Below are 16,692 nucleotides of genomic sequence, written 5' to 3'. Positions count from 1 at the left end.
CATAAATGATTGCTAGCGCTTCCAGTTCAAAAATGTGATATTTACTCTCCTGTTCGGTAGTTCTTTTGAGAAGTAAAATATTGTGTGCAATTTTCCATCACTTTTCTTCTGTAATAAAACTGCTCCGAAACCGTGAGAGCTTGCGTCACAATGTAGTTCGATTTCATCTTTATGACTATAGATAGCTAACACCGGTGCTTCTATCAGTTTTTCTTTGAGCATTACAAAGCAGTCCAACTCGTTTTTCCAAATACAAATACAGTGTCTTTTCTCAAAAGATCATAAAGAGGTTTAGCTAACATGGAAAAATTTTGTATGAAGCGCCGAAAATAAGAACATAAACCTAAAAACTGTGCACTGCATGAACTTTGTCTGGAATCGGGAAATTTTTACCCTTCTCATCCGCTTGTATACCTTCCTTTGTTATCAGAAATCCTAAATATTCTATGCTTATCCATCCTATCCATCCTTAATTCTAATCAATTTTGAACCAGCCTATGTAACACTTCTTGTAACGTAATTAAATGCTCTTCCATATCTTTTGCTCGCAATCATAATGTCATCCATATATATTATTACTTTATCTTGCCTGATTAAATCATCGAAAATTTTATTCATAAATCTTTGAAACACTGCTGATGCATTTTTGATCCCCATGGGCATCCTATTAAATTCAAATTGTCCTAAAGGAGTGACAAATGATGTATATTTGATTGAAGTTTCTTCCACGTAAACATGGAAGTAGCCATTTTTAAGTCTAATTTCGTGAATATTGCTTTGTTTACTAATTTGTCTAGCAAGTCATCAATTAAAGGTAGTGGATAGTTGTCCTTTATTAATACTTTGTTTAGTTTCCGAAAATCTATACATAAACGTAAATCTCCTGTCTTCTTTTTAACTAATACAATTGGCGAGGCAAACTGTGAGTCACTCGGTCTTATTATTCCGTTTTCCATATACTCATCTAACATCTTGAGAAGTTTTTATACCCGCTACCCATAGGTAGAAGGGTATTATAACTTTGTGCCGGCAGGAAATGTATGTAACAGGTAGAAGGAGGCATCTCCGACCCTATAAAGTATATATATTCTTGATCAGCGTCAACAGCCGAGACGATCTAGCCATGTCCGTCTGTCCGTCTGTGTGTCTGTCCGTCTGTCCGTCTGTCCGTATGAAACACTGGATCTCAGAGACTATAAGAGATAGAGCTATAATTTTTTCGACAGCATTTGTTATGTTTGCACGCAGATCAAGTTTGTTTCAAATTTTTGCCACGCCCACTTCCGCCCCCGCAAATCAAAAATCGAATAACAAGCGTAATTTTAAAGCTAGAGTTGCGAATTTTGGTATATACAATAATTACTATAGTAGTTATGATACCTAAAAATTTGGTTGCGATCAGATAAAATTTGTCGAAGTTATTAAAGAAACACTTTTGTATGGGCAAAAACGCCTACTTACTAGGGGTCTTAGTTGCTTTGGCTGACAATCTGGTATATTGTGCCGTCTATGGTATATTTTGAATGCGGTACTATGTCTATATGCCAAATATACCATTTGGTACATTTTAGTATTTTTTCAGTATATTCGGTATATTTTGGGAAAATGGGTAGCGGGTATCTCACAGTCGAGTACACTCGACTGTAGCTTTCTACTTGTTCTTTTTCAGTGTATGACAATCGTTTAGGCGAACAACTGAAAGGCTTATCATCGCTTAATGATATTTTCATTTCACACTTAATCGTTGGAACATCTGGCCTTTTAGTCTTTACATATGTATCCTCAAACATCTTTACAAATTGACAACGTGTTTTAAAATCTATATCTTCTCCATAATTATAAACTTGTTCTTGATCTTCTACAATCTGAATATTGAACATGTCTTTGTCAAAACTATCTACCAATTCCGGCCCATCATATCGTCTTATGTGCAGTCTATCGTAATCTTGTTGTCTATTATGCTTAATTATATTTTGCCTGCTTTCCGTTGATAAATCTTTTTCGATCTTAACTATTTTCTTATCCGTAGAAATTCCTGGATTCCTGTTTACAATTTCCGCTTCAGTTAATAATTCCATAACAGTTTTTCATTTCATTTATCGCCCTTAATAAATTGATCGTCTAATAGTTGTGATTCGGCATCATTATCATCTAACAGTTGTGATTTAGCATAAACATTTCCTAACAGTTGTGATTCACTATCATCGTCTCTTAATAATTGTGATTTAGTATAACTATCTCCTAACGATTGTGATTTAGCATAAACATTTCCTAACAGTTGTGATTCATTGTTCATTCTGTTATCGTTAACAGGATGTGTCTCTAACAGTTGTTTCCTAACAGATTGTGTCCCTAACATTTGTTGCCTAACAGTCTGTGTCCCTAACAGTGGTTTCCTAACAGATTGTGTCCCTAACATTTGTTGCTTACTAGCTGCTTTCCGTTGACTAACCATACGTGATTGTTCAGAAATCTTTGCGCCATTTCCTTTTCTTATAACATCGAAATATTTCAGGGTCTCTAAATTGAAATTTATGCCGCATGCATGCATGAAATCCCGACCCAACACTGCTTCATAGTCGACTCATCGTCGACTATTATTAATTCAAAACTAAATTTTATTTTTTCTTCAATACAAACTCTTCTTCTTTTTGCATTCTGCTATGAAATGGCCCATCTGTCCGCAAGCATAACATGATCCAGGCTCCTTTTTCGCTTGCGGCATTCCTTGGCAAACTGACCTCTGGAGTTGCAGTTGTGGCATCGCTTGTCGTTGTTCTCCGTCGTTGTCTTAGTACCTCCCATCGCACCGTACTTCGGAAGGCGTATGTGTGCAAAGGCTTGTAACATCTGCTCTGGATCCCCAAATCTTTGAATGCGCGCCTGGTTGCGCAAGTTCAGCGACCTTCGATGATTTGTTCCAAAACTCATCGTTGTCCAATTTGATTGATTGTGCTAAAACGATCTTCTCCTCAAAGTACATTGCAAAACGCTCACTTCCGTTGTTCAAACTTTCGTCGTAGTTCTGCCTTCGAAGCTCCAGTGCCGAATGCTAATATCAATTGATCGCAAAGCGTTTGAAAAGGCTCACGCAAACGAGTTGAATTTGCATGCAGCCAGTGCTGAGCGTTTCCTTTTAACTTTATGGCCAATAGAATGCGAAGCGACTCCTCATCAAGTTTACATATGGCTGCGACGCTTTTGAGTTGGCTTACCCAAATGCATGATTTTCCGTCGAACTCCAGCGTAGCTTCCTTTGCGAGTGCGATCGAGAACGCTGATCCACCTTTTACTTCGTGTAGCTCATTCTTTTCTTCTCCAGTACTGTCCGTTACATTTCCAGTGCTGCCCATAGCTTGCAATACAGAACTGCTGATGTTGTTGTTGTCGTTGCTGTCTCCCAAATTTGCGACTTCTGACGCCGAACGTCGTGCAGCTGTGCTCAAATCGAGTAAGTGTGTGGCGCCGTTGTTGTTTGTGTCGATCCCGTTGCTGTTGTTGTTGTCGCCGAAATTCGCGACTCCTCTTTGCTTCTTCTTGCAGCTTTTGAATTGTGTTTTCCAAATCCTGGTGAATACTCTCTCCTAGGTCAGAATTTTCGCGAATATTTTGAGTCTGATCATGACGCTCGTTGTTGTTGTGCAATTCGTTTTCTGGGCCAGATAAAATATTGGCCAAACTTAATAAATCGTTGCTTCCTGATGGTACTTCTTCAAACATCTCTGGTGAAACATTGAGCAACCGTTTTATCAATTCCGCCTTGTTGCCCGTCGTGGGCAAACATAGCGCTGTTAGCCACTTCTTTAATTGTGCCGTAGACGTGTTCATTTTTTTATTTTTTTATTCGATCCCACTTCTGAATTTGTGGTAGTTATACACACTTAATAAAACAACATGAATTGCAGCTTAGCGTCCGATTTATTCTGCTGTTCGATCAAGACTGACCGTATAGCTTATTTATGTATAACATAGAATGTCAAATGAGAGAAATGATAAAGAGAGCCAATATCGAGAGAGAGTTCGGATAGCCGAGAGAGCGTCACATTAATATATATGTGTGTATGTGTGTGTAGGCACACGTCCTACTACACACTTGCACACCCGGTATGGTTGTAAGCAGTGTTGCCAACTCTTAGTGGTCGTTTATAGCAGTGAAAGCATAAAAAATAGCCAAAAATAGCAAGATTTCTTAAAAATAGTAAATTAAAATAGCCGTTAGTTTTCAATAACAAAATCTTATATTTTTGTACATTCAGTGTACAAATCTAATGATTCTTCCTCGATAAGCAAATTGTTTAAAACTTGCGCAATTTCCACCTCCTCGGAACCAATATATTAGAAAAATGCGGTAAACTCATCAAGTATTTTTGTAAAGCTTATATCTGTCGATTCATCAATCAATAAGCTAAATTTTGAATTTGCATGTCGTTTTGCAGACATTCCTGGAAATGTGGCGACAGCACATTTTTTATAACTGCCATGCACATTGTTCGATGAATTTTTATCTGGCGTTCCTTAAAGATTTGCGCGCACAAATTATTAAGGTGGTAAATCGAACTGATTGAACAGTGTTGAGCCACAAACAAGCAGAGATTCCTTTGAGAATGTCTCTGTAGATGTTTTGGGAAACTCTATTGTTTGGTTACCTCGCCGTACTTCAAGGTTTGCCTTGTGTTTTTTAGTTTCAACGGGCGATTTCATGTCCCACAACTTTGCATTTAATGTGCATTTGCAATATTTGCAAAATGCTTTTGATTTGTTAGTTAAATCTTTTGGAATACAGTCCTTAAGTTGGGGATCCTCCAACTAAGCATCGCGAACTTTTTGTCTATACAATTTAAGAAACAACCGCACAAACACAATAATCAGTGAATTTGAATTAAAGATGGTGGCATTGCGAGCGCGAAACGATGTTGAGAAAATACCAAGTACCCAAAAGCTACAAAGGGGTAATTAATATTTTAGTATTTAAAATACACAATTCGGTCACGCTGGGCGGTAAGCGTGGTGTGTATATATCGATAGCCACAAACAACGTCTCTATTGCCAATATACGATTTCCGAAAATTAAATTTGAAGGTCCACTTTTTTTTAGTCGACTTTAAATAAATAAATATAATCAAATATTACAAATAATTTAAAATAGCTAAAAAATAGCAAATTTTTTTTGTGAAATAGCCAACATAACAGGCTCTAGCAAAATTGAGTGGTTTCTAGTTTTAGGTCATGCAAAATAGCCAAATCTGGCTAGAAAATAGCCAAGTTGGCAACACTGGTTGTAAGTACTTTTCCTTTTTGGGTTGCGGTGCAGTGAAATAATGGTGAGACATGACAATTAAATGTGTCTATGTAAAGGGTTTCCAGCTCGTACACACTAACAGGGGTTGCAGATCCTAACTGCTGAATTCTTCTACTGAGGTCTGGGTCCCTTTCATATGTTTTTCTTATGGCTCTTTCTGTATTCATATTTGTATACCCATATATAGTAATATATCCACCACCAGAATAATTTCTCGTACGTGACAAACACTCATAATTATTCCCTTATCTTCCAAATTCTTTCCCACAAGTCAAATCATAAACATAAACACTTGTCGCGACGGCACCGACTGTCACAAATAGAAAGATCCTATTACATTGGCGATCGTGCCACTTCCAAAAATCAAAGTCCATTAAAACTTTCCGTTTGCAACTTGAGGACTCAGCATTACTGCACTAACACAAACACAAAACATCACACGTATGTTAGCCCTAAGTCGTAATAAGAACTTTCATGTTAGAGCCCAACATATTGTGAGTTCAGTTTTTAAGACACTTTCCTCATTCAAGACGCGTAGCCCGCGACTTTATAAACAAAAATAAAGTAGTCTATTAAGTAAACAAAAATAAAATCCTTGCGTTTTATTTTTTTTACTGTTCGTGCACCGCGAACATATAATTGGCGCAGCCGGTAGGATACGTCGATCTAGTTACTGAATCAACAAAGTAGTCGTGAACCGCTAGAAGGACTTTAACATTGTCCCGGGAGAACGCGTCCAAGTTGTGAACTAGCCAAAACGTATCCGCGAAAACATCTACGTGCGTGAGTGCGTTATTAAACGGTAATACAAAAACCTTGTAAAAAATCCGTCATAATAAAAATCTCAAAACCCGAACCACGTGTGCAAATCAATAACAATTCAAAAATGGCAACCGAATTAACTGAAGCACACTTAAACCAGTGTCTAAATCAAATCAAACACGTGCCAGCGTTTGATAACGGAGCAGAAAACTTGTCGGCATTTATAAAGAGAATAGATTTCATTCTGTCTCTATACCCAACAACTGATGTACGCCAAAGCAGCGTAATCTTCGGTGCTATTGAGCGACAACTGGATGGAGAAGCCTTGCGTACCTCCCAGATTACTCAATCAACAATTGGCTGTCGCTGAGATCGTCCTTAATCGAGGAATTCAAGACGCAAACACCTTATGAGGAGCTACTAAGAAGACTATACAATACCAATTGGAACGGAAGCCTGCGTAAGTTCGTAGAAGAGCTCGAGAAAAATCCTATATTATTAGCAATAAGTTAGCACTAGACACTGATGGTAGCACAGCAATAATTTATAAAAATGCGTTAAAAATAACAACAAAAAATGTAATAACCAGAAAATTACCAGACAGGATATACATGACCTTAGCAAGGCATGATATAACTTCAATAAGCAAACTAAAAGCAGTTGCTCAAACAGAAGGTATTTATGAGTCTTATGAGACTCAGAATAACCAAAAAGTGAAAACAATAGTCGTAGGAATCAAAATAAATCTTACGCAAACTATACAAACAATTCTCATTCAGATGATTCGTCCAATTCAAAACCACAAACTAATTATTCAAATTCAAATCAGAATAATCAAAATCTTCACCAAGAATTCAATAAAAAACTAAAAGAAGCTCAAACACAAAACCCTTATAACTATTCGAGGGATACTTCAACAAGCCGTGGGCCTAACCCACCGGTAAAAGACAAAGAGAGAGCCAAAGCGGCCAGTTCAAAATGGAGCATGGTGAAAATTTTCATCAAAATGCCTCGGAACTAAATGCAGAACAAACACACCATACATAAGAATCAAAATGAATGAAGTGAACCTAAAATGTATCATTGATACAGGTTCCTCAATAAACCTTTTAAAACAAAATACTTTCAGTTTTCCAATTTATAAAAATCCAATCAATGTTCAAACAATTAATGGCACTACCGAATTATCAGAAAGTATACTTTTTAGTCCCAGCAGACTTTGCCCTACAAAACAAAAATTTTACATTCATAATTTCTCTGAAAATTATGATATGCTATTAGGAAGAGAATACTTAAAAGCCAGTAAATCCCAAATTGATTACGAAAATGGCACAGTTACATTAGGAGAATATAAATTTACATTTCAAAACGAAGAAGAAAATTCTGAAGAAACTTACACAGAAGATTGTGCAAATCCACCCTTGACCGAAGATAGGCCATTCAACTTCGCAATCGAAGATGAATTAAAAGAGTGTAACGAGTTCAGACTTGAACATCTCAACACAGAAGAGGTAGAAAAACTAAAAAGGTTTTACATGAATTTCGCGATATTCAGTACCGGGAAGGTGAAAATTTGACTTTCACCAGTACGATTAAGCATTCAATTCAAACGAAACACGAAGACCCAATATATAAAAGACCCTACAAGTATCCACAGGCTTACGATCAAGAGGTCAATAAACAAATTAACGAAATGATAGAGCAGGGCATAATTAAGAAATCAAAATCCCCTATTGTTCACCCATCTGGATTGTTCCAAAGAAAATGGACGCTTCAGGAAAGCAAAAATTCCGGTTAGTCATTGACTACCGAAATCTCAATGAAATAACCATTGACGACAAATTCCCCATACCAAATATGGATGAGATCCTAGACAAGTTAGGCAAATGCCAATACTTCACTACGATCGATCTTGCAAAGGGTTTCCATCAAATCCAAATGAATCCCGACTCAATTGCAAAAACTGCCTTTTCAACCAAGCATGGTCACTACGAATTTACTCGTATACCCTTTGGGCTTAAAATGCTCCAGCGACTTTCCAGCGCTGTATGAATAACCTACTTGAAGATCTGATTTTCAAGGATTGTCTAGTTTACTTAGATGATATTATTATCTACTCCACTTCATTGGAAGAGCATATATCCTCCATTTCGAAAGTCTTCTCAAAACTTCGGGAAGCAAATTTGAAATTACAATTAGACAAATGCGAGTTCATGAAAAAGGAAACTGATTTCCTCGGGCATGTAATCACCACGCAAGGTATAAAACCAAATCAAACAAAATTAAGGCAATTGTTGAATTCCCAATACCAAAGACACCAAAAGAAATCAAATCATTCCTAGGTTTATGCGGATTTTATCGCAAATTTATACCCAATTTCGCAAATATTGCAAAACCCATGACAACAAAGTTGAAGAAAAACGCCACCATAAACATAAAAGATCCTACTTATGTATCAGCATTTGAAAAATTCAAAGTTTTAATAACGTCCGATCCGATACTAGTTTATCCAAATTTCGAGAAACCATTCTCATTGACTACAGATGCTAGCAACTTTGCTATAGGCGCCGTTCTATCACAGGAACACAAACCCATTTGCTATGCAAGTCGAACTTTAAACGAACACGAATCAAACTATTCAGCTATAGAGAAAGAACTATTAGCTATCGTGTGGGCAACCAAATATTTCCGTTCTTACCTATTCGGTAGAAAATTCCAGATCTTAAGCGATCACAAGCCATTAGTTTGGCTCAGTAACATTAAAGAACCAAACATGAAATTACAAAGATGGAAAATCCGATTAAACGAATACGATTATCAAATCAAGTATTTACCAGGAAAGGAAAATAACGTAGCAGATGCACTTTCACGTATAAAATAGAAGAGAATTTCTTAGGAGAAGATGCAATTAGCACAGGAGCAACTATACATAGCGCTCAAGAGGACAGTCAATATCACATACCAATAACTGAAAGACCTTTAAACTACTTTAACAGGCAAATAGAATTCATAAAAGTGACGATAATAAAGTTGAAACAACTCACTATTTTCATAAACTTAACATTAAAATTTCTTACAAGGAAATGACTAACCAATATGCCAAAGATATGATAAAGGAATATCTTTGCTCGAAAAATAGTATTGTCTATTTTCATGATGAAATAGATTTTCCAATTTTTCAAAGAGCCTATTTAGAAATAATAAGCCCAAGCAACATAACTAAAATAATGAAAACAAGCTTAAAATTAATTGACTTACAAACCTTTGCAGAGTTTAAAGAATTAATTTTAAAACACATAAAAATTGTTACATCCAGGTATAGAAAAACAATAAATTGGTTTAAGGAAAAATATTATTACCCTGATTACCAGAAACTAATACAAAATCTAATTAATGAATGCGAAATTTGCAACATAGCTAAAACCGAACATAGAGATACAAAACTCACGTTCGAGATAACACCGAAGTACTTAATGTTAGGGATAAATATGTTATAGATTTTTATATGATAGATAAGAAACAATTTCTTTCTTGTATAGACGTTTATTCCAAATTCACAACATTAGTTGAAGTTCAAAGTAGAGATTGGTTAGAAGCTAAAAGAGCTTTACTAAAAGTTTTCAATGAAATGGGAAAACCCATAGAAATAAAAGCAGACAAAGACTCAGCATTCATCAGTGCAGCTTTGCAAATTTGGTTACAAGAAGAAGGCATAAAATTAACATAACAACAAGTAAAACAGGAATATCAGATATAGAAAGGTTTCATAAAACTATAAATGAAAAGTTAAGAATAATAGGAAGCGACGATAATATTGAAAATAAAATTACAAAGTTCGAAACAATATTATATACTTATAATCATAAAACAAAACATAAAGCAACTAATAGAACTCCAGCAGATATTTTTATTTATGCAGGAACCCCTGAATATAACTCACAAGAGAATAAAGTAAATCAAATAAGTAACCTCAATAAAAACAGAAGTGATTTTGAAGTAGATACACGATTTAGACAAGCCCCATTGGTTAAATCAAAAACCACAAATCCTTTCAAAAAAACAGGTAACATTAAAAAGCTCGATGAAAAACATTACGAAGAAACGAATAGAGGTAGAAAAGTTACACATTATAGATCGAAGTTTAAAAAGAAGAAAGTAATTAACAAAAGTAAATATGTTAATTCCAGCCCAAGTGACGAAACATCCTAAATTACTGATGTTACTTATATTGTCAATTATTTGCACAACCGTAAACGCTCAACAAGTTGAAGTAAATCCCATTCAAAATGATCAAGGATTCATCCTATTTGAGTCAGGAACAATTAATTTACCAATATCCTTCGAACATCATTGCTTAACTATAAACGTAACACAAATAGAGAACTCTTTTGATTTATTATTAACTCAAAGCCATATCTTTAATAAGTACCCCAAATAAAATATTTAATGAATAAATTAGAAAAGCAAATGGCAGGTATCAGAATAACAAGTCGTACTAAACGAGGTTTATTCGATTTCATAGGATCATCACTTAAATTCCTTTTCGGCACATTAGATGAAGAAGATAAGAAACAATTAGGAAACCAAATTAACATTATTGCCCATAATTCAATTCAGGCAAATAATCTTAATGATTTTATAAATACATTTAATCAAGGTATTAATATTATAAATAATCAAAGCAAAATTTTGGAAGAAGAAAAACAATTAAATTCATTAATTTTTAACATTGAACATTTTACCGAATATATAGAAGATATCGAACTAAGCCTACAATTAACTCGCTTAGGAATATTTAATCCAAAATTACTTAAACACGATCAAATAGATCACATTAATCACGAAAAGTTGATGAATATTAAAACTTCTGCTTGGTTCAGTACACTTACAAATGAAATTTTCATCATGTCCCATATTCCATTGAGTAATCTTCAAACCAAAACTTTCCAAGTAATCCCTTACCCAGATAAGAATGGACAAATCATCAATGAAAATGTTGAAGGAAAATTTTATCTACACAATAACTTTGTTTCAAATTCAATCTCTAAAAAGATCATAAATGACCACTGCATAAATAATATAATAAAACATAAAACTCCAGTTTGCACTTTTAATAAATACCGTAAACAAGAATTTATACAAATAGTAGAGCCGAATATCATAATAACCTGGAACTTAACCAGAACCAAACTAAATCAGAATTGTAATGATTTAGATATGTACATCGAAAAAGATAAAATAATAAAATATTTAATTGTACCATTGAATTAAAAATGTTAAAATTTCAAATAGAGCACAACAATTTACAACCATTATGTTTACAGAATATAATGTAACTAAAATAGAACCACTATCACATATTGAAATAAAAGAAATGATTATGTATAACAATAGAAAAACAATAATTACAAATATTCAATAATTACGATTGTATTAATATTAATCCTCATTGTTATATACAACTTAGTGAATAAGAAAATTAAAACACTATTCAACATAATAACACAAAAATTTGTAAGAACACATGACACAGACATAAGTGCTAATGCTGAAACCGATAATATTGAAATTCCAGTCCCACTTATGTACCCTGAACTAAACGCTTGAGGACAAGCTAACCTCTATAGGTTGGGGAGTAATATATCCACCACCAGAATAATTTCTCGTACGTGACAAACACTCATAATTATTCCCTTATCTTCCAAATTCTTTCCCACAAGTCAAATCATAAACATAAACACTTGTCGCGACGGCACCGACTGTCACAAATAGAAAGATCCTATTACATTGGCGATCGTGCCACTTCCAAAAATCAAAGTCCATTAAAACTTTCCGTTTGCAACTTGAGGACTCAGCATTACTGCACTAACACAAACACAAAACATCACACGTATGTTAGCCCTAAGTCGTAATAAGAACTTTCATGTTAGAGCCCAACATATTGTGAGTTCAGTTTTTAAGACACTTTCCTCATTCAAGACGCGTAGCCCGCGACTTTATAAACAAAAATAAAGTAGTCTATTAAGTAAACAAAAATAAAATCCTTGCGTTTTATTTTTTTACTGTTCGTGCACCGCGAACATTTAATTATATATATATTTTTGTTCCAAATTTTCTTTCTTTTTACTTCATTTTCTTATCGTTACTTATTTAATGACATTTTATTATGTTTTGCATCATTAATAGTTGTTGTTTGTGTGCTTTGTTCTCTTTTTCTTTTCTCTTTTTTAAATTTTATTCAAGTCGTTTGCTTGGCTCATGTATCTTTTTCTCAAACATTAATTATGGAGCTTGTACAATTTATAGAAGCAATTGGCACACATTATGACAAACAATTATTAATAGCATTATATTATTTGGTTCGACTTTATTTATTACGTTAGCAGTGAAATCCCCACTGACTTAACGTTTACTAAACCCATTATTGCTTTGTTAGTGTTATAATTATAGTTATAATTGTCACCTATTTCCTCACTAAATTTACTTATAGAAATAACATACTCCTTATCTATTCTTATATTCCTTATATTTTTTTGTTTCTTTTTACTTTTACATATATCCTGCCTAGTGTTTGTGTAGCTTTACAGGCTGCACTCTAACTGGGCAGATCTTCTTTCGTTCAATTTTACAATTTTATATTTTAATTAAATTAATTAATTAATTAATTAAATTTTATGCAGCGTAGTGCAAGAATGAAAAAAATCGCTGCTATCGGTGGGCGCTCTTAGAAGCGCTGTCGGCTCACTTTCCGAGAGTAGCTTGTTGCGCTACACGTGGCCGGTGCTGGCTGCACAGGCTGCTACTTCTTCGATCTCCGTCGCTTCTTATTGTCGCTGAGACTGCGGACAGTAAGATTGCCACTCGATGCCACTGCCGCTTCTCGTTGCTATTTCTGTCGCCTCCGATAGTGCTACTGCACTATAGCCGAGATAGCATCAATAGCCAAAACCCATAAATCAGTTGTTCCTTGAGTCTTTTCGTAAAGAGTCTGGAAAAGACACTTATTTGTAGACAACGAGAAACGGTTGAAATTAATCGTCGATTAGAAGAGTGTACTGAAGATGACTATTCATTTCTTACTTCCGTCGAACTGGTGTTACACTATAAATCAGCATTTCGGTTATGATGGCGATTGCAAACGCTTTCAGCTCTCGCGGATCGGTGTTAGTGTCGGAATTCAGGCCAGCGGCTACGAAAGCCGCCCTGATGACACGATGATGTACCGCTGAATGCTCATGGTGCCCTGCATCTGGAGTATGATTTCGTTTCTTCCAAATTATTGAGGTTATTATTATTATTTTTCCAAAGGTATCTGACTTATTGTACATTATTATTATTGTAGTATAGCTAAAATTACACGTGTAATTTTGAACGATAATAATAAGAATAAATTAATTTAATAATAATTTCTTTTAGTTTTCTCAATGTCTTTCTAGATTAAACAATCGTCTATGTACTTTTACTAAGATTATGTTTTCAAAGGTATCTGAGTTATTTTACAATATTATTAAAACTTCATTTCGAGTTGTTATTGAATTTGATAGATCTAGGTGTGTTTTTATATTATTATTATATTATATTATTATAACTTTGTGCCGGCAGGAAATGTATATAACAGGTAGAAGGAGGCATCTCCGACCCTATAAAGTATATATACATATTATTATCTCATATAACTTGTTTTATTTTATGTCATAGCTTCGCTGAGATTACTCATAGAAATTCTTTCCGTGACTGTCTCTTCTTTGAGTGTATTTGAATTATGAGTAACAACAAATGTAGCAATTAATTTTGAAATAATATGTTGCACATGGTAAATAATTAAAATAAACACATAAATAAATTGAATGTTGAAATTCAGGGGAATATATTCATATCGGTTGTCTACAATATAGCTGACTAATTTCGACAATAATTTATAATACGCTTCTAACAAAATCAAAACAGCTTGAGAATCGAGCGAGCTAAAGAAAGACAAATCTCGAGGTCAAGCAACCATGTCCAACCATGCGTGTCCGTCCAGTGGAGGTTTCACTGTCTTATTAAGTTCACATGCCGCTCCTGGCAATGAGTGTGTGAGTATCTATGTGCATATGTGATTCACTGGGCCAGACTAGATGCAACCAGTCCAGTTGATAGTTTGAATGCTTTGTGACTTTGCAGATATCACAATTTCTGACAAAAGCTTTATGCCACTTAGCAGCGATGAGATCTTTTGGAATCCACACTTTCCAACACACGTCATCAGCGACTTGTTATCGACACTTAGCGAAGATAAGTCCTCGGTCTAAGTGCGAGAAAGAGCATCAGGTATTACGTTCTGACTGCCTTCCTATGCACGATTTTAAACGAGAAGGCTTGCATATTAAGTGCCCACCTTGACAACCTCGAGCTCAGTCAGTTTGCGACATTAGCCATTTTAATGAAGCACGGTCGGTGTATATCGAAATCTCCTGACCTTCTTCATAAGCACGAAATTTCTTTACGCACATTATTGCTGCTAAACACTCCTTCACCCTAACTGAATAGTTGGCACCTATTCAATTTCCGTGATATAAACGCAATTACCTTCACTATCATTTTGCATCAGTACCCCTTCAACACCTGTGTGACTTGGATCACAATGGATTGGTGAAATCTGGACTATGCAGCACTGGTGCTTTACACATCAGATCTTTGAGTAACTCAAATGCCTTCTGAGCTTCATCTGACCACAAAACTTACGCTTCTGCTTTAAAGTATCAGATATCGGAGCCGCAATACCAGCATAGTTATGGATAAACTTGTGATACCAGCCTGTTGTTCCCAAAATCGTCGCACTTACTTAATCGGTTTCGGCACTGGAAACTCTTGGATGGCTGATACCTTGTCAGGGTCAGTTTGTATAGTACCTTGACCTATAACAACATTGATGTTGACTCCTGCCAGTGACCACTAACTGCTTTTAAAAGAGTCAAAATTACTAACAAGTCATCCAAATATACGAAAATTTCATTTCGCAATTCAGATGGAAAGACTTTGTCCATAAGTTTGGTCATGGTCTGTGGCGCATTAGTAAGGCCGAAAGGCATGACCGTATATTGATATAATGGTCTGCCGGGACGCAGTCTTCTCTCGTGCATTAGGTGACAATAGAATTTGCCAGTACGCAACATTCAAGTCAATGCTCGATATAAATTCAGCTTTTGGCAATCGACTTAAGATTCCATCTATTAACGGCACCGGATAAGCGTTCTTAATGGTCACCTCATTCACGTTTCGACTATCGAAACAAAGCCGAACTTTCCCAGATTTTGAACCAAAACCACGGGGTCCGACCAAGGGCTATCAGACTCTTCAATTACTCCTAACGCTAACATTCGATCGAGTTCGTGGTACATCAACTTTTCCACCGCTGGTGACACCGCATAATGCCGCTGCTTTATGCGTTTGCAGTCTGTCACCTCAATATCGTGTGTTAGCCAATTGGTCTTTCCTAGCCCCCTTTCTGCAAACGAAGGAAACTGTTTGATAACAGCGACAAGTTCCGTTTTCTGCTCAAATGTCAACTCGAGTTGCTGCGGATCATTAAATGTAATTGAGGCAATGCTGTTAGTGTGAGCCTGGTGCATCAAAAACATTGGCAATAGCTCGAAATCTCCAAAACTCAATACCCAAATTCAAATCTTGCGATAAAGTCGGCACGATATAAAACCTCTGTGATTTTATCTTGCCCTTAAATTGGACAGGAATACTCAACTTGCCACAAATTCGCTGCCTATTTCCATCAGCAGTTTTACAGTCGAAAGTGAAGCGAGCTTCGCAGTAGAGAAAAGCAATTAGACCAAGCAGACGTATTTATTGTCTCTCGGCAACCAATTAATGAGAATATATGCTTAAATAGACGCATATATATATAATTAAATGTTCGCGGTTCACGAACAGTAAAAAAAATTAAAACATAAGGATTTATTTTTGTTTACTTAGTAGACTACTTTATTGTTACTTATAAGCTCGCGGGCTACGCGTCTTAGGCGAGCAAAGTGTCTTTAAAACTAAACTCACAATATGCTGAGCATTAACATGACTTACGACTTAAAGCTAACATACGTGTGATGTTTGGTGTTTGTGTTAGTGCATTAATGCTGAGTCCTAAAGTTGCAAATGGAAAATTTTAATGGACTTTGATTTTTGGAAGTGGCACGATCGCCAATATAATAGGATCTTTTGTTTGTGACAGTTGGTGCCGTCGCGACAAGTGTTTATGTTTATGATATGACTTATGGGAAAGAATTTGGAAGATAGGGGAATAATTATGAGTATTTGTCACGTACGAGAAATTATTCTGGAGATGGATATATTACTCCCCAACCTATAGAGGTTAGCTTGTCCTCAAGCGTTTAGTTCAGGGTACATAAGTGGGACTGGAATTTCAATATTATCGGTTTCAGCATTAGCACTTATGTCTGTGTCATGTGTTCTTACAAATTTTTGTGTTATTATGTTGAATAGTGTTTTAATTTTCTTATTCACTAGGTTGTACTATATAACAATGAGGATTAATATTAATACAATCATAATTATTGGATATTTATAATTATTGTTTTCTATTGTTATACATAATCATTTCTTTTATTTCGATGTGTGATAGT

General features: G+C 35.3%; 1 protein-coding gene across 2 annotated transcripts; it reads right to left on the bottom strand.

Moving 5' to 3' along the window:
• Positions 1–12,687: 12,687 nt before the first annotated feature.
• LOC132797948 (uncharacterized) lies at positions 12,688–13,466 on the bottom strand. 2 transcript variants are annotated; one of them, XR_009633836.1, is made up of 2 exons: positions 13,142–13,466; positions 12,688–13,061 (listed from the first exon to the last, which is right to left on the bottom strand). XR_009633836.1 is itself a non-coding variant. In XM_060809693.1 (2 exons), the coding sequence occupies exons 1-2, from the start codon at positions 13,387–13,389 to the stop codon at positions 12,980–12,982; spliced, it is 318 nt and encodes a 105-aa protein (XP_060665676.1). In that variant the 5' UTR covers positions 13,390–13,466; the 3' UTR covers positions 12,711–12,979. The 2 variants fall into 2 exon arrangements, 1 of the variants encoding a protein (XP_060665676.1); XM_060809693.1 differs by having other exon boundaries at positions 12,711–13,049.
• Positions 13,467–16,692: the final 3,226 nt, after the last annotated feature.

This window comes from Drosophila nasuta, unplaced genomic scaffold (assembly GCF_023558535.2).
Source record: "Drosophila nasuta strain 15112-1781.00 unplaced genomic scaffold, ASM2355853v1 ctg38_pilon, whole genome shotgun sequence".
In the NCBI taxonomy this organism is placed as follows: domain Eukaryota; kingdom Metazoa; phylum Arthropoda; class Insecta; order Diptera; family Drosophilidae; genus Drosophila; species Drosophila nasuta.
Note: the sequence above shows the minus strand (reverse complement) of the source record. Positions and strands in the feature narration are given on the sequence as shown.